Source organism: Desmodus rotundus, chromosome 7 (genome assembly GCF_022682495.2).
Source record: "Desmodus rotundus isolate HL8 chromosome 7, HLdesRot8A.1, whole genome shotgun sequence".
NCBI classification, from domain to species: domain Eukaryota; kingdom Metazoa; phylum Chordata; class Mammalia; order Chiroptera; family Phyllostomidae; genus Desmodus; species Desmodus rotundus.
This window is the reverse complement of record NC_071393.1, coordinates 89283900-89303709: the sequence shown is the minus strand read 5'-3', so window position 1 is coordinate 89303709 and position 19810 is coordinate 89283900. Positions and strand designations below refer to the sequence as shown.

The 19810-nt window shown below is 38.1% G+C and overlaps 1 protein-coding gene across 14 annotated transcripts in view; it reads right to left on the bottom strand.

Annotated features, from left to right (window-relative positions):
• Window positions 1–19810, bottom strand: part of RNF111 (ring finger protein 111) — a 114751-nt gene that overhangs the window by 41263 nt on the left and 53678 nt on the right. For all 14 annotated transcript variants that reach the window (XM_053928495.1, XM_024567470.3, XM_024567472.3 and 11 more), the window contains one exon: window positions 9438–10330. In XM_053928495.1, coding sequence (XP_053784470.1) covers window positions 9438–10311 — 874 coding nt within the window. In that variant the 5' untranslated portion in view covers window positions 10312–10330. The remainder of the gene's footprint in view (window positions 1–9437; window positions 10331–19810) is intronic.

Here is a 19810-nt window from a genome sequence, read left to right as displayed (position 1 = left end):
TCCTTATTTGGAGAATAGATACATATTGTATTTGGTTCAATATGTTTCCTTAATTATTTACTTCATCTAAAATTAGTTTTTCAATGGAATACTACTCAACCATAAGAAAAGACAAAATACTTCCATTTGTGACAACGTGGATAGACCTTGAGAACATTATACTAAGTGAAATAGGTCTTACCAAACCATTTCTTGAAAAATCCTCCCTCCCCCCCCATTAAATTTTGATACCTCCCTTAAATATTCTTATATGTTTTAGGCTACATTTTGAAGCCATCTATTAATCCCCCTTGACCATAGATTATTGTGTCATGGAATTCTATTTTAAAAACAACTTTTGTGAGGTACTGCTTTCTTACTTTAAAAATCACATTTTGTCTCAAAGAGATATCTGTATATAAATACTCATAATCAAGAGGTGAAAGCAATCCAAATGTCCATCAGTGGCTGAATAGATAAATAAAACGTGGTATATACACAGAACAGAAAATTATTCGGACTTAAAAATGAAAGAAATACCATCACATGCTGCAACATAAACGAACCTGAAGGGCATTATGCTCGGTGAAATAACCCAGGCACACATGCACACATTAAAATACCCTGCTGCACGATTCCCCAGATGCACAGAGGAAGAAAGAAGAATGCTGGTTACCAGGGCTAGGGGGAAGGGGAAAAGGAAAGTTGTTTAATGGGTGTGAAGTTTTCTTTTCTCACTGCAAGATGACAAAGTTCTGGATCTGTTTCACAACAAAGTGAACACATTTAACATTACTAACCTGTAAACTTTAAAAAATTAAGAGAATAAAGTAATTATGCTCCATTTTTTCTCTTGCTATATTTTTCGACAAATCTGGGGCTAAGTTTATGTAAATATTCCTCTTTTTTCATTACTATCACTTGTCAATGTAAAGGTCAACCAACAAACTACAAACTGGTAAACTATAAATCATGTTTGTATTAAGAATATTCGCATAATAAGAATATTGAGCTAAAATTACCCCCATTTTAAGTGTACATTTCACTGATTTTAGTAAATTTATAGAGCATCACCATCACCTCGATCCAGTTTTAGAACATTTCCAACACCCTAAAACAATCCCCACATGGCCTCTTTCAGTCCATCACCGTCCATCCCTATACCGCTAGGACGACAGACCTATTTTCTGTCATTATGGGCTGGTTTCTATCTTCAAGAATTCCATAGAAATGGAGTCATACATTACATACAATTTTGTCTGGCTTCTTTCACTCAGTGTACTTACTTTGAGATCTACCCATGTCGCTTTATCAATAGCTCATTCTTTTTTATTGCTGAGTACTATCTTATAGGAATATATAATTTGCTTATCCCTCTTCTGTTCATGGACACCTGGATTTTTCTCATTTTTGGCTATTTTACATAAAAAGCTTCTGTAAACATTTGTCTGCAAGTCTTTATACATTCATGTGCTTTTACTTCTCTTGGATAAATACTTAGAAATGCAATTTCTATGTACTATGGTAAATTTATTATGTTTAACTTTTTAAAGAAATGCCAAATTTTCTGAAGTGGCTGTACGATTTTACATTCCCACCAGGAAAATGAGGACTCCAAAGCCTCACCAATAACTGTTATTGCCCCTTTTTTATTATAGCTGGTATAGTGGATATATAGTGGTACCTCACTGTGGTTTTGATTTCTGTAATAACTAATGACATTGAGCATTTTTTAAAGTGCTTATTAGTCACTTTGTTGAAATTTCTGTCTATTCAAATCTTTTGCCTATGTTTAACTTGGACTTTGGTTTTATTGTTCAGCTGTAAGAGGTCTTTATGTTTTGAAATACAAGTCTTTCATCAGATATATTATCTGTAAATATTTCCTCTCAGTACCATGCCTTTTTATTTATTTTTTTTTTTTAATATATTTATTGATTATGCTATTACAGTTGTCCCATTTCCCCCCCCACTCCACTCCATCCTGCCCACCCCCCTCCCTCCCACATTCCCCCCCCATAGTTCATGTCCATGGGTCATACTTATAAGTTCTTTGGCTTCTACATTTCCCACACTATTCTTACCCTCCCCCTGTCTATTTTCCACCTATCATCTATGCTACTTATTCTCTGCACCTTTACCCCCCTCTCCCCCTCCCACTCCCTTATTGACAACCCTCATGTTCTAGTTGTTTGCCTAGTTTGCTCTCGTTTTTGTTTTATGTGTGGTCGTTAATAACTGTGAGTTTGCTGTCATTTTTACTGTTCCTATTTTTGATCTTTTTCTTAGGTAACTCCCTTTAACATTTCATATAATAAGGGCTTGGTGATGATGAGCCTCTTCAACTTGACCTTATCTGAGAAGCACTTTATCCTCCCTTCCATTCTAAATGATAGCTTTGCTGGATACAGTAATCTTGGACGTAGGTCCTTGCGTTTAATCTTGGGTAATGTAATTATGATGTGTCTTGGTGTGTTCCTCCTTGGGTCCAGCTTCTTTGGGACTCTCTGAGCTTCCTGGACTTCCTGGAACTCTATTTCCTTTGCCAGATCGGGGAAGTTCTCCATTATTTGTTCAAATAAGTTTTCAATTTTTTGTTCTTCCTCTTCTCCTTCTGGCACCCCTATAATTCGGATGTTGGAACGTTTCAAGGTGTCCTGGAGGTTCCTAAGCCTCTCCTCATTTTTCCAAGTTCTTGTTTCTTCATTCTTTTCTGGTTGAATGTTTGTTTCTTCCTTCTGGTCCATACCATTGATTTGAGTCCCAGTTTCCTTCTCATCACTATTGGTTCCCTGTACATTTTCCTTTGTTTCTCTTAGCATAGGCTTCATTTTTTCATCTGTTTTTCGAATAGATTCAACCAAGTCTGTGAGCATATTGATAACCAGTGCTTTGAACTGTGCATCTGATAGGTTGGCTATCTCTTCGTCGCTTAGTTGTATTTTTTCTGGAGCTTTGAAGTGTTCTGTCATTTGGGCCATTTTTTTTGTTTGTCTTGGCGCGTCTGTTACTTTAAGGGGCGGAGCCTTAGGTGTTCACCGGGGCGGGGTAATGCTGGTCGCTGCGCTGTGATGCTGTACGTGGGGGCGGGGCTGAGAGGGAGCAATGGCGCCCGCTTCACTCTCCTCCGGATTTCAGTCTTTCACTCGGCTACCCACAATCAAACTGGGCCCCTCTGGTGCTGGTTCCCGAGTAAGTGGGCCTGTGCACACTCTAGGCCCCTGTGGGTCTCTCCAACTACCTCTCCTGTGAGGCTGGGAGTCTCTCCTGCCGCCCCAACCCCCAGGGGCGCTTTCAATCAGAGGTTTGAGGCTTTATTTCCCCGAGCTGAGCTGGAGCCCTGGGTTGCGCAGCGGTCTGCTTCTCTGCCCGCCGTTCGTCCGGTTTATCTGTGGGCGAATGTGCCGCAGGGTGCTATCCGCCACTCTGCCTGCCCCGATCTCCGCCACTCTGAGTCCGGCCCTCTGGGTTTATCTGTGCAAATGTGGGACCGCAGGGTCTGCTAGTGCTCAGACTGCCTTCGCCATTTGTCCCACACTCCGCCAGTCTCAGTCCCGCCACAGCCATGCGAGTCCTCTCCACCCCAGTGCCGTCTCCGCCCCTCCTACCAGTCTGGATGAATGATTATTTTCTGTTTCCTTGGTGTTGGTCCCCCTTGCTGTTAGATTCTCTGTCAGTTCTGGTTGTGTGAGGAGGCGCAGTGTGTCTACCTACGCCGCCATCTTGGTTCTCCCCTTTTTATTTTCTTAATGGTGTTGTTACTGCAGTCTTTAATTTTAATGAAGTCCAAATTAGCAATTTTTTATGAATCACGCTTTTAGTAATATAGTTAAGAAATCTCTGCCTAACCAAAGACCACTGAGAATTTCTCCTATGTTGTTTCCAGCAGTTGTATAGTTTAGCTCTTACATTTCTGTCTATGATCCATTTTAACTTTTAGGCTGACAAGCTGTAAAAGGTATAAATTCATCTTTCTTGCAGTGAATCTACAATTGTCCCAACACCATTAGTTGAAAAGACTGAAATAATTCTACTTTGATATCAATTAAATAGAAAAAAAATCAGATTTAACAATTATGTAATATGCAAATTTTGAAATAATTTCTAAGTTCTAAAGATCACACACACAGACATACTAAGGTAGGATATCTCTTTAACAGCATAAACATATCTTATAAGCAGAGAAAACAAAACAACACTACTTAAGTAGTTATTTAAAATAATATTCTAGATTCAATTTCCAAATTACCTTTTTGGTTCTTGCTTCATAATCATGTACATGATGCTTAAGATAGGTGTACAAAGGGAATTGTATTTAAAACTACAATATATATAAAAATTTAAAAAACAGTAGTTTTATTTTAAAACTTCCCTTATTTTAACTCACCAACTGGACATTACCATTCTACAGTGGAGAGAAATCTACATCTACATTTCAACTTTATGAGGGATTTCTCTCCTTGTATATGTATACATGAAATTTCACTGTTTTTTCAAAGACTTTATTAGTTAAAGTCAAATACAAGTATAACATTTTTGAAGTTCCAATGATAAATGATACAAAGGTAGCTAGTGCATTAAAATTCATCTTATAATTTTTTTATATACAGAAAGACTGTGTAACTAAAAGTTACATAAATAACTCAGACACTCTTCTATTGTTTAAACGATCACAGTTTTTCTAAAATGGATATTTTGTAAATTCAGGAGATAAGAAACTGCTAACTGATTACTTCTGGGTAATTAAGACTTGGACCTAAGAAATACGAGCAAACTTTTTCTTTTTTTTTAAATTTTGAAATAAACTTTTATTTCTGAATTATATTTTATTAAATATGCTATTACAGTTGTCCCAATTTTTCCCAGTTTACTCCCCTCCACTCAGGACCCCCCGCACCCCCCCTCAAATAATCCCCACAACCACTGTTCAAGTCCATGGGTCAGGCGTGTAAGTTCTTTGACTACTCCATTTCCTATACTGTACTTTACATCCCCATGGCTACTTTTTAACTACTTATTTATACTTCTTAATCCTTTCACCTCTTCACCCATTCTCCCCACACCCACCTCCCATTTGGCAACCATCAAAACATGGTACATATCCAAGATTCTGTGTTCTTCTTGTTTGCTTAGTTGAATTTTTAGATTCAATTTTTGGTACATACATATTTTTGCCATTTTATTGTTCACAGTTTTGATCTTCTTTACTTAGATAAGTCCCTTTAACATTTCATACAGTAATGGCTGGGTGATGAAACTCCTTTAGTTTTTTCTTGTCTGGGAAGCTCTTTAACCTTCGATTCTAAATGACATCACTGCTAGGTACAGCAATCTTGGCTGTAGGTTCGTCCCTGCTTTTCATGACTTTGAATATTTTTTGCCAATTCCTTCTAGACTGTAATGTTTCTTTTGAGAAATCAGCTGACAGTCTTTGGGAACTCACCTGTGGGTAACTAATTACTTTTTTCTTGCTGCTTTTAAGATTCTCTCTTCATCTTTAACTTTGGCATTTTAATGATGATGTGTCTTGGAGAGGGCCTCTTTGCATCCATCTCGTCTAGGACTCTCTGGAGTCTTCCTGGACTTGCATGTCTATTTCCTTCACCAAATTAAATAAGTTTTCTTTCATTATTTTTTCAGATAGATTTCCAATTTCTTGCTCTTTCTCTTCTCCTTCTGGCACCCCTATGATGCAAATGTTGAAATGCTTAAAGTTGACCCAGAGGCTACTTACACTATCCTCATTTTCTTGGATTCTTTTTCTTCTTCTGTTTTTTTTTTTAATTCCTTATGTTCTAAATCATTGATTCAACCACTCTACTATTGTTTCCCTGTAAATGGTTCTTTATTTCAATCTGTACCCTTCATTTTTGACTGGATGTTTCTTATGCTACTGATGTCCTCACTAAATCCTTGAGCATCCTTATAACAGTGTTTTGAACTCTTCATATCATCAATTGCTTATCTCCATTTTGTTTAGTTCTGTTTTTGGAGTTATGATCTGTTCTTTCATTTGGGGCATGTTTCTGTCTCCTCATTTTGGCTGCCTCCCTGTTTTTCTTTTATATATTAGGTAGAGCTGCTATGACTCCCTGTCTTGGTAGTGTGGCCTGATGTAGTAGGTGTCCTGTAGACTGCAGTGGCACAGCTTCCCCTATCACCCAAACTGTGTACTCTAGGTATGCCCTTCGTGTGGGCTGAGTACATCCTCCTCTTACATTTGAGCCTTGGTTGCTGTTGGCAGATCAATGGGAGGGATTTACCCAGGCCAGTCACCTGCAAGGATGGACGGTCACCACTTACCACTAACCTTGACCCAGCATGGAGGATCAGCTGTGCAGGGGCAGGGTGGTGGTGCTCCAACGTGGTCTGTACATGTCAACTGAGTGTGATGGCCTTGGGATTTCCCAGGTAGTACAGGCCAAGGTCAGACCCCACCTGTGTTTTGCCTGGGGCCACCTTGCCTGGGCCATAAAATGGTCTGAGGTAGCTGCTACTTGTGCTGGGCTTGGAGGTTCCCAGGCGAAGCTAAGCTGCGAATCTAGACTGGCTGTTGCTAGTGCCAGGCCTGGGGCTCACTGAAGCCAGTTGTTTCTTGTTTGAGAGGATTTAGGAAGTTGTGCAGCATGACCCAGCCAAGACCAACCATTCATATGAAAAAGCAGCTTGGGTAAGCCTGTAGGTTGGGTGGGGGAGAGTCTGTGGGAATCTCCAAAGCGGGCCAAAGAGTGTTAGCCAGGTTGATGGAGTTTCAGATACGGCACCAGCTTAATGGCTCTGTGGGGTGAGGGCCCAGAAAAGGGACAATGGCCTCTGTTCCCCTTGATGCCAGACACCTCAGTCTCTCCCAGCATGACACTGGTTGTTTACAAGCTGCCGTGGTACCAGAGCTCTAAGAGGTGAATCTGAATAGGTGAGACCACGTGTGGATTCTTTAAAGGGACTATTTGGGGCTCCAGAAGTTTCTTCCACCAATTCAATCCTTTTGTTTTTGCAGCCAGAAGTTGTGGGGACTTATCTTCCTGGCACTGGACCCTGGGCTGGGGGTACCTGGTGTGGGGCTAGGACTCCTCACTCCCAAGATATTCCTTCCACATTTTATCCACCACATGTGGATGTCGGACTTGCCCATTTCACATCTGCGACCCTCCTACCAGTCTGGATTGATGTGGTTTCTTTAATTCCATAGTTGTCAGACTTCCGTTCATCTCATTTTCGACAGTGCTGAGTGGTGGTTGTTCTATATTTTAGTTGTGATTTTGATGAGGTTATGCGAAGAAGTGAGCCATGTCTGCCCATGCTGCCAACTTGACTGGCAGTTCAAAGTCTTATTTCTTATTTTATACTTTCTTGGCATTTTAAAAATCCATACCATTTGAATGTGATTAAATCATTTGTTTAAAAAAAATTAGTTTAAAATAAAACACTGGTCTAGAAACCAGAAAATATCAGGAGTCCTTTTGGATTTGTTTTCCAGAGACAAACATTTAAGGATAATGTCTGAAAATAATGGAGTTTAAGTAATGTAATTACTTTAAGAAAGAAAAACACCACATGCTACAATAACTACTAAACAAGATTTAAAAATGAATTACAGAGTTTTCATTTATCTTCAATACCTGAGAATATATGACTCCTTTCTTCCCGGAAACGGACACTGATACTGACCTAGATACACTCTACCCTCATGCCTCCTACAAACATCTGCTCCTTGGAACGTCTGCCTCACATCACCCACCACCCTGCCTCGCTAAACTCCAGCAGAAACTGAGCTCTGCGGCTCCCTCTCCCCAAACTCTTCACATTTTAACCAATGAGATAAATGTGAAACGTGACGATTTTGCAAGACAATTCCTATTCTCACTTCCCTCTTTCTTAAAACCTTAGGGAATGGCTGCTGTAACCATCTTCCTGCTGTAGTGTGATCTCAATGAACTCTTTTAAAAACAAATATTTGGGTAGGTTATAAAAAATGAACTATACATGGCTAAGACTAAAATTAAGAACAAAGTTACTGGTTCAGGGTTTGGAAAGGGCATCTTGGAATAGGAAGGAACCCAGGAAGGAGAAAAGAGGGAATAATGCCCTGTCTGCGCAGTGGAATAGCAGGCTCTACCTTTAACAAGCAGGACATCAGGTAAAGACTGAGAAAACTCTGTGTCAGCATTAAAAACATCATCTGGCGCATGCTCCCTTGTGGGAGCGCGCCTGCCTTTCTGTCCCCTTCTTCTTCCTCACAGGTGTTACCTTTGCCCTTCTCTCTTCTAAGCTCCAAGGGCCCTTCTTCTGCTCCCGTAACTTGCTTAGTTGCTCACCTCTACTACCTCTGTAACTTTCTGAATAAACTTTCTCTTATAATTTGAGAAACCAAACCAACCAAAAACAAAAGAAACCAAACTCATAATCTTGGCCCTTTAAAAAGTTCTCCCTATCCTGCACCCCGCACTTCCTTATACTTTCACAAGAAACTACTCACTAACCTCAGTTCAGGCTTTACTACTCAAACCTCACTTCGACTTCTTTTAAATTACAATACATTATAAAAATGATATATACGGGACATGTATTTAGAGACTACCTGTACACAAACTTGTTCTAGTTAAACACAGCATTTCTGAGGGGAAGGAGAAAGTACAATTGATCTAATCCTCTATCAATTCAATTTTAACTGATTATTCAGATGCTCTACTGAGCACTCCCAGGACTAATGTTTGTGTTCTAGTATCAGAATAAAACTACCTCTCAAATACTGAAATTATTTTTCAGTTCTAAAGAACATGATAAGTTACTTGTAAACAATAAGAACAGAGCACTTAAGGAAAAATAATATTGACTTGTCTTTTTTAGTGACTAGAATTGCTTTTACAGAGTTGAATATGGAAGAAACCCATCACACAGTTATCTGAAGAAGTATTCATAAAAGTTAAACATACTGAAAAGCACTACAGGAATAAAAACTACTGTAAGTCAGTAACTCATGAAATATAATCTAATATGTATAAAACGATAAAAATGATTTTCTAAAAAAAAAAACCACCTCTAGCTTTACTTCATTTTTTTCAGAAATACAGAAATTTAAACATTTTTCCTATTTAAAATTTTAGAAAATTTTAAAATTTGTACCTTAGAACTGGACTCATGGTTTAATACAACATTTTTTAAATTGTTTATTCTGTTACAACTGTCTGAATTTTTTTCCCTTTTGCCCCCTTCACCAGGCCCAACCCTCCCTCCCATAGTCAATCCCCTCTCCACTCACTGTCCATGTCTACAAGTCATTCATATGTGTTCTTTGTAATACTACATGTGATCATTTATTTATATGGCTTAAAAATAAAAGGTCAATAAAGCCTCATATTACTTTTAAATATAATGGAATCACTAAAATGTATGAGAAAATAAGCACAAAAACAACGCAACAGTTTCCGCGTTTTACTCAATTTAAGAAACATTTTTACCTGAGGGAACAGCTGGATTGTTTTGGTGGTTTTCACTGGTAGAAACAAACAAATCTTCTCCTTCAGTTGATGAGCTCGAAGAGGATTCACTGCTGAGGTCATTTTCACTGGAACTACTAGAACTCGGGAGCAATGCGTATTTTCTTCGGGCTAACACTTCTCGTTTTTTCCTCTGCATTAATATCCTCTCCTTTTGCTTCTGTGTCCTCTGTGAGGAATTATTTTTTACAAATCTCTTTCTGCATGGAAGTCTCCTTAGTGAACTGCTATGAAAACAGGGTCTTTTCATTAACAATCCGGAAACGGTTTCTGTCTCAGTGGGAGGCCACTTTTGGGACCGTGCGCTCTGAGTTCTACTTTTAGCAGTCAAAACTGCCTGGGAATGTCTGACAGGGACTCCTTTATCCTCATCTGAAGTCACAGTATCAGAATCTCCAAAATGCAAACTAGATGAAGGAGAAGAAAGACAATCGCTAAAAGAGGAGTCATTGTCTTCATCACTTGGTGCTTCCAGGTGTTGCCTCAATCCTAATATTCCCTGGTTCTCTTTAACACAATTCTGCATGTACGAAGGGCCAGCCTGCTGGCTTTTGCGTTTTTTCCTCACAACACTTTTTTCTTGCTCCTGTTGGTTACCATTCATGTCCTTCTCTTGTTTTTGAGAATCATCACACAAATGAGAGAATTCATTCCCCACTTTACTATTAATCATCTCAACTCCTGCAGGGAAACTTTTGGCTGCCCCAATGGGCTCTGGATGCAAGAGGATCCCTTTCAGACTGTCCTGTGTCTTTGGTGCATCAGAAGGAATCTCACTCTTCATATCCACTTTTAAGGTATAGAGCTTGCTATATTCAGGAGTCCATTGAGACATGGGAAACTTGAAGGACGGCCTAGAAGACACAATTAGGTATTAAAATGATTGTTAATGTGTTTTATTATACTATTTAAATAAAGAATACTCAGATTCCACTGAAATAGGGAAAGGTTGCCTTTTCTTCATCAGGATATAATATAGCTATTATTATTCTCAAAAACCATTTTTTCTGTTACCTCTACCCCTATACCCAATTTTTAGAAATGAAGATCAGAGAACACAGGCCTATTTAAAAACTTCTGTTAACCAAAAACTGACATTACTGTTTATCTTCCTACCTTTAGTAACATATTTCGTTAAAACATTCTTTTAAAACCTATTATAGTAAAAATGGATAAAAGGATTAGAATTCAAAAGACTTTGATTAGCCTGGTATCACATTTTAAAGTGCTAATTATAGTAAATATTTCTGAACATTTGGGTTGCTATGTTAGATTGCTTACTATAAATAATGAACCAGTACAAATACAACTACTCTTTCCCATGGTTCGTTCTTCCTTCACACTATTCTGTTCTCTAATGAGAGTGTGAACTTACCAATAGACAGTAGGCACAACTGCACTTGACGAAGTTTTAGATACATACAATAAGACTCAAGTCGAAGTTTTAGATACATACAATAAGACTCAAGTCAAGACTGTGTGAGTTGCTGAAGATTATTCACTTAAAGCAGCAGAGCAGAACATAACAATCAAACTTCCTACAGCTAATCTAAGTGTATCTAAAGTATTCAGTGTCTGAAATTATGAGCTGAACAAGAGAACTTGAAATTAAAACATCTATATCAATGCAATGTATATAAAAAGAATGGTGATAAAGCTGTAAATATCTTGACTCCAAATGGAACATATTCATTGGAAAGGTAGTTAATGTGAGAAATAAAGACCTTTACTAGTGCAAAATGTCATTAAACAATATTAATATTTTTAACTTAAGTTTTTATTGAAGTATATTACAGATATATTCTAAGTTTATAGCTCAATGAAATCTCACAAAGTGAACACATCTATATAACTAACTCGAGCTTCAAGATCAAGAAACATTAAGATAACCAGCACCACAGAAATCTCCTCCAGTCTCTTCACCCACCAGAAATTGTAACCAATATCCTAACTTCTAACACCACAGATAACTTGTGTATTTAACATGTACTTTTAAACTACTTTCTAAAAAAGAAGGGGTGGGGGAAATATTTAGCAGGCAGATTTTTTCCTTCTCCACAAATGACAGTTACAGGAATATACAACCTCGGAGGTCTCCCACTTTATTTTAGTATGTAACTATTATAAGAGCAGATGACCATAATTTTAAAAAAAAGAAACAGCTTATTTCTAGAGAAAAAAGAACCTTAGTCTTCTATTATTATCATTTGCAAGGGCAAAAGTTGCTGTATCAAAGATCAGGCATCAAATAGTGTCTAGAGTTCACCAGGATAACTAGTAAAGAAAAAACACAAAAAGAAGCAACATACGGGCACAGCAATGCACATGTTACAAAGGGCAGCCAGTCAGACAGGAACCATCATAGTTAAATGCAATGATAAAGCACAAGTGCATGTGATTTAAGATTCAAGGTGGGGTGGACTTCCGGTCAACATGGAGGCAGAGGTAAACACGCTTCACCTCCTTGTACCACCACAGAAAGAATTACAACTACACCTCAAAACAAATAATACTCAGAACCTTCAGAAAATAGAGCTTATGGAAGTCTGACAACCAAGGATTTAAAGAAGCTAATAAATTCATCCAGATGGGCCACGCTACTAACACAAGGAGTCAAAGCAGCTCTACCTAATACACAGAAACAAACACAGGGAGGTTGCCAAAATGAGGAGATAAAGAAATGTTGCCCTAACGAAAGAACAGAAACCCCCAGGAAAAGAACTAAATGAAACAGAGATAACCAACCTATCAGATGCAGAGGTCAGAACACCAGTGATCAGGATGCTCAAAGAACTCATTGAGTAAGGCAACAAAATGAAAAAGACCCAGGAAGAAATGAAGGCCACTCTAAGTGAAATAAAGAGAAATCTACAGGGAACCAACAGTGGAAGGGATGAAGACAGAATACAAGTCAACAATTTGGAACATAAAGAAGAAATAAGCATTGAACCAGAACAGCAGGAAGAAAAAAGAATTAAAAAACAAAAACAAAAACAAAAAAAACACCGAGAATAGTATAAGGACCCTCTGGGACATCTCCAAACATACCAACATATGAATCATAGGGATGCCAGAAGGAGAAAAGGAAGAGCAAGAAATTTAAAATTTATTTGAAAAAATAATTTTCAAATAATTTTCCTTCGGGAAAATAGACATACAAGTCCACAAAGAACAGAGAGTCCCAAACAAGTTGGACCCAAAGAGGACCACAACCAATACATATTATAATTAAAATGCTAAAGGTTAAAGACAAAGAGAGAATCTTAAAGGAACAAGAGAAAAGCAGAGAGTTACCTACAAAGAAGTTTCCATAAGACTGTCAGCTGATTTCTCAAAAGAAACTTTGCAGGCTAGAAGAGACTGGCAAGAAATATTCAAAGTGATGAAAAGCAAGGACCTACAACCTAGATTATTCTACCCAGCAAAGCTATCATTTAGGATGGAAGGGCAGATAAAGTGCTTCCCAGACAAGGTAAAGCTAAAGGAGTTCATCATCACCAAGCCATAATTACATGAAATGTTTAAGGGACTTATTTAAGAAAAAGAAGAATCAAAACTATGAACATTAAAATGGCAACAAATTCACAACTATCAACAACTGAATCTAAAAAAAAAAACAAACTAAGCAAATAATCAGAACAGGAAGAGAATCATAGATACAGAGATCATTTGGAGGTTTATCAGTTGGGAGAGGTAAGGGGGCAATTGGGGAAAAAGGTGCAGGGATTAAGAAGCATAATTGGTAGGAACAAATAGACAGGGGGATGTTAAGAATAGTATAGAAATGGAGAAGCCAAGAATTCACATGCATGACCCATGGACATGAACTAAGGGGGAGGACTGTTGTGGGAGTACCAGGCAGATGGGGGAAAAGGAGGAAAAATTGGGACAATGGTAATAGCACAATCAATAAAATATATTAAAGAAAAGATTCAAGGGGTGGGGTGGGGAGCCCTGGCTGGGTAGCTCAGATGGTTAGAGCATCGTCCTGATACACCAAGGTTGCAGGTTTGATTTCCAGTCAAGAATCAACCAATGAATGCATAAATAAGTGGAAGAACAAAATTGATGTTTCTCTCTCTATCCCCCTTCCCACTCTCTAAAATCAATCAATAAATTTTAAAAATTAAAAAAAAAGACTCAAGGGGGCACACTAGGATGGCTATAACACAAAATTCAGACAATAACAAGTGTTGGAAAAGAACCCTCACATATGGTGGTAAGACTATAAAATGGTGTAGGCACTTTGGAAAGCAGTTTGGCAGTTCCTCGAAAGATTAAAAAAATCTTTAGGTTACTGTAAAATCTAGCAATTCCACTCCTAGGTATATATCTAAGAGAAATGAAAACATGCGTCCACAAAAATACTTAACACACAAATGTTCATAGCACCATTAATCATAACAGCCAAAAAGTATAAACAAAAAATATGCATCAAATGGTAAGTGAATCCATTACTCAGTAACCACAAGAAATGAAGTACTGAGTCATGCTACAACGTGAACCTCAAACACGCAGCTAAGTAAAAGAAACCAGTCACAAAAGACTCAATGTGGTCAGATTCCTTTCATAAGAAATGTCCAAAATAGGCAACTCTATAGAGATAGAAAGTAGATTATTGATTGATTGCCTAGGGCGGGGGATATAAGAAGGAATGAGGTGTGATGGCCAAAGAGCATAGGGTCTATTTTTAGTGAACTGAAAATGTTTTAAAATTGATTGTGGTGGCTGTCGTTCAACTCTGTGAATATTGTAAAAACCACTGAATTGTATCCTTAAGAAGGGAGAACTGTATGGTATGTGAATTGTATCTCAAGAAAACTGTTGCCAAACAGTCAAGAGGGAGAGTATCAAGTTTTCTGGGCATCAGATAATTGGGGACCCCTCTTCTGATCAGCATCAAAAGAGCTACGTCATTCAGAAAGATGTGGGGTTCTTCCAGAAGCCCATGTCTCCCAGGAGTTGTGTTGAGTTGGATCTCTGAGAATAATCTTTATATGCTGAATGAAAATAAAATTTGCTTTAGACTCCTCATCCTTAATTACTAAGTCACCCTCTGGGTCTTGGTAATGGAGACCCTGAGAGGCAATGAAAACTTGCCAAAAGGAGAGATAAGTTCTGAGAACAGGAATCCGTAAGTGAATTTACAAAGAAGTGATTCATAGTATAATTTACTAAATTCAATTTCTTTTCTATCAGTTTGTGCCCCAAAGCCAAAACAATGAACTCTCTATGGTTGACTCTGCTCTGGTTTCTGGTGATTTTTTTTTCCTGCTCAATTAGAAGGTTGGAGAAGGAGAAAGGGAGAGGGGTGGTGGATGGTGTGGTATGTGTTTGTCTATGCAACAGTAACTGTTCTCTAAGCTATGCCATGCAGTCCTTAAATGCAAAACTAACATCCCATATTATCTGAGATGTTCCCACCAAGGGAGTACAAATTCAAGTTCTATTTTGAACTAAGAAAAAGAGGAGTAAGTTCATAGAAGAAAAATAAATACTAGCACTACAATTTTTAACTAAAAAGGCAGCAAAACAGAAAGGATCAATAAAGAATGCTCTAAACTACTTGCTATTTGATAAAACCATAATCTAGTCTCTTATTTCTGAAAAAAACTATTGGCTGATTTAATTTACAAAGGAGACAAGTATGTACTAGATATGTATCTAGTACATACTTGTCTCCTTTGTAAATTAAAGGAGACATACTTGTCTCCTTTGTAAACAATGGCCGGAAAAAGTCCGGCCATTGTTAATGTAACGGGAATGGTTTGTGTGACATTGATGTAACCTGGCAGCCAAGGACAGTGGACTGGAATGCACATGCATGAACAATGATGACTACTTCACTGTATTAGTCAGTGGGGGTGGCAGACACCATTGAGTAAGCATGTGTATTGTGAGGCCATCACATTCAGAATGCGTAGAGCAACAAATCCACATCACATTTTGCATTAAGCTTGCACATTCCGCCATGGAAGCTATTCGGATAATTCAGGAGGCCTTGCAGCTATGGGCAGCTGGTGATTTGCAGCTTCATCATGACAATGCACCCACTCATGCATCACATCTCATGCACAGGTTTTGGTGAAACATCAAATCACCCAAGTCACTCAGCCCCCCTACTGCCCAGATTTGGTGCACTGCGACCTCTGGCTTTTCTGAAAACTAAAATCACCTTTGAAAGGGAAGAGATTTCAGACCTTCAGTGAGATTCAGGAAAATACGAAGGGGACAGCTGATGGTGATTGGAAGAATTGTGTGAGGTTTTAAGGGGCCTAGTTTAAAGGAGACTGAGGCATCATTGTCCTACGTACAATGTTTCCTGTATCTTGTACCTTCTTCAAGAAATGTCTCCATTTTACATGCCTGGATACTTTCTGGACAGACCTCCTATATCTATCTCCTTAGCCACAGTATGACCAGCTTGGCATTATACATTGTTTCAATACTGAAATCCTATTACTAATCCCTCTTTGTACTGGTTTGATGTGATCTTATTTTGCTGCTGCACGACAGCAGCATACCAGTATCATTACTCCTGATATCAGTGTAGAATAACCACTAGTAAACCTTGCACGAAAAAAGCACAATAGCTAACCATGCAAACTTTCAAAGCAAAAAATTATGGTTAGGATTTGGCAAATTACATTTTAAAGTGAATTTATGTTAGCATAAGAGGGGTAGAAACCCGTTAAGATTATTTGATACAACTTTAATAAACTCTACAGCTAACTGTGTAAAAAGTTATTGTTTTTGAACCTTCACCACCAATGACAAATATAAATACTTAATAAATAAAAATGAGGATTAATTTTATAGAATTCTAAAGGAAAAAAATTTTAAAAGAAAGTTATGAGATAGTTTTGCACTTTCCTATAAAAGTTTGAGATGATCAGAAAATGAACTGGAAATATGTCCACTGTTATCTTTTTTTATATAATTAAGTGGGGAAAAATAGTATTTGTATCACAGGAATATTACTTAGGGCATGTTTTTAATTTTTAATTCTCTCTTACTGGCATTTATTTGACTACGTACCGGTTTAAGAATACTAAGTCAAGTGCCTGACAGGATACTCTCTCCTACCACCTGCAGGCTTTATAACCACCACTACTTGTAGCCAGACAAACAGACGATGTGCTTTATCACATATTCCAAAGAGTCCCAATTTCATTAGCAAGAAAGATACTTCCCCCCAATAGGCATAATTCTGGGCTCATTGGCAAAGTACCTAAAATAAACTAAATTTCTTAAAGAGAGATTTCTGTGCTTACAGGCACACAAGCATACACCCTAAAAAAAAGGAAAAAGAGAACTTGATAAAACTTATTAGCAAACAGTAATTAACTTATAGACTGATGCCTGGGAGCAAGGAGGAAGTTATACTCAGAATAACTATTGTGAAACTGCCAAGACTTAAACTCAACTCCTTTTAGGAGGCTAAATGGGAAATAAAAATGTGAAAAAAGACCAATGATCAGGGCAACCTACCCTGAGTAGACAATAAAGTTCAGAGGACTATTAGCTATTACCAAAAGATGCATGCGAATTCTTGTTGAACAAGGAAATCAAGATGAATTAAATAAATAATTACAGATAATTCCCTAAAAGTTCTAAAAGAGACAAGCAGAGATATGTTATCAGAGCACAGAAGAAAACAGGACAGTGTAAATGAGTTCCAGGATAAAAACTGCAGAACACTAAAAACTGCATTTGTTGAACCAAGAGTTCCAGCGGGTCTATGGTGCGTATCCGGGACTGGCATGAGACAGTGGATCAGCACAGTAACACTCTAAAAGCAAAACCACAAAAAACACTCACAGTACTAACCCTCAAAGAACTCACAGATCAAGGAAAGAGTCAAACACATACTACAAGGCGCCAAAGGGAAGATACTGCAGGACACTTAACCAACATATTAGGGATGGAGAATGGGCAAGGCTTCAGGAAGGATAATTTTAAGGATAAATAAGAGTCAGACAAGGGGATAACAATACAGGTGAGAGATAGATGAAGCAAAGAGGCAATATATTCTAAAATGTAAGACAATGAGCACACCTAGACAAAAATCTTAAACTAGAAAGTTACATCATTATAGTTGCACTTTATCAGGATCATCTGGTAATATGGTATAAAAACAGATCAAAGTGGGCCCAAACTCTACACAGAAAATGAACCCATTAAGAGGTTACTGCTATATAAGATGAGAAAATAACAGACAGTAAAGACTAGTGACTGGGACATGAAAAGCACAAAAGCAAAGATAATGACAGACAGAACTACAAGGATTTTGTCAACCTTTGGGTAGAAAATGCCCACTGCTACCATCCTCGTCCAAACTACCATAATCTTTTACTTGTACTACTGGAACTGGTTCCTAATTTTCTCAATTTTACCAACAATTCATTTCTATTTAGTAACTTGAGCTTACGTAAGATTAAAAATTTAAAAATCACTTAAGACTTAAAGATTTATAAATCAGTTACAATCCTGCTAAAAATTTTCCAGTGGTTTCCAAATGTCTCCAAAAACAAAATGCAAACCCTTTACCACAGTCTACAAACGCTTTGTGATCCCGTGCCCAGCTATCTTCCCACTTCACCTCTTTAAATTCACTAGACTGCAGCCAAACTGGCCTCTTTTCGTCTTTGGACATGGCCAGATTTCTCTGCCCTGATCAGAGCCTTTGCCCTTTGTGTTTCCCAAGCCTAGAATGCTGTTCCAAAGATTTCTGAAAGGCTAACTAGCCTCTGCTTACCATTCAGGTCTTGGCTTAAATATCACCTCTTTGCAGAGGTCTTCTCTGACTGCTCTGTGGCAGCCATGGTAATGTGGCTTGCAGACTTCCAGTTACGGAGAGTTTAACTGATCAAGAGCCCTAGCTGCTGTGCTCTGAAATCCATCATTACATTTACCCAAAGTCACACTTCTCAAAGGCTGTGCCTGGTTACTGACCAAGTGTGGCAAGGACACTAAGTTAGGCCTGTCCGTGGAGACACAGGACTCTTTCAATGGCTGACTCTGGGTCTAGGACTCCCTGATGGCCTTGTTTGAAACTTCCTTAAGACTTTTGCCCAGCCTTTCTTTCCTCTCTTTCACTCGAGGGTGTTTTGTCCAGCCCCCTCATTTTCTCTCATGGGCACCCCCCACCCCCCAACAAAGTCCTCGCACAATGAGCATCCAAGTACAATACAGATGTACCTCAGAGATGATGCAGGTTTGGTTCCAGACCACCACAGTAAAGAGAGCACTGCCATAACACAAGTCACACATTTTTGGGTTTCCCAGTGCATGCAGGTGAAATTGATGCTTACACTACACTGTACTCTATTAAGTATATAATAGCATTAGGTACTAATGTACTAAAAAACAATGTACATAGCAAATAAAAAATACTTTATTGCTGAAAAATGCTAACCTTCACCTCAGCATTCAGCAAGCCATAATCTTTCTGCTGATATAAGGTCTTACTGTCAATTTGTAAAAAATAAAACAAACAAACAAACAAAACCCAGTATCTGTGAAGCACAATAAAGCGAAGTGCAATGAAATGAGGGATGCCTGTATGAACAGAGTGACGAGAAAACCTATGGAATAGAAAAAAATACTTGTAAATCATATATCTGATAAGAAAGTATCTAGAACATACAAAGAACTCCTAGAATTCAACAAAAACTTGATTTAAAAATGGGCAAAGGTCTCAAATAGTAATTTCTCCAAAGATGTACAAATGTCCAATAAGCACATGAAAAAATACTAAATGACTTCACTAATCATTAGGGAAAGGTAAGTAAAAAAATGCAGTAAGATTCCATTTCACAGCCATTGTGATGACAATTATTTAAAAAGGTAAGTACTGGTGAGGATGTGGAGAAACTGAAACCCCTGTGAACCGCTGAGGGGATGTAAAATGGTGCAGCAGCTGCGGAAAAGGGTGTGGTATGGCAATTCGTCAAAAAATTAACACAGAGTTATCATACAATTCAGCGATTCTATTTCTTGGCATACATCTAAAAGAAAGCAGGGACTCTCACATTATTTGTAGATGTTCACGGCAGTATTATTCACAACAGCTGAAAGGTGAAAGCACTCCAACTGTCCGTAGATGGACGAACAGATAAAATGTGGTATACATACGATGAAGTGTTATTCAGCCTTAAACAAAAAGAATCCAAACAAAAACCCCCACACAGACTTTACTCATAAATGGCAAAACTTGGAAGGAACCAAGATGTCCTTCAGAAGGCAAAGAGATAAATAAACAGGTATATCCTGACAAGGGAATATTATTCAGTACTGAAAAGGAAGGAGCTATAAAGCCATGAAAAGATGTG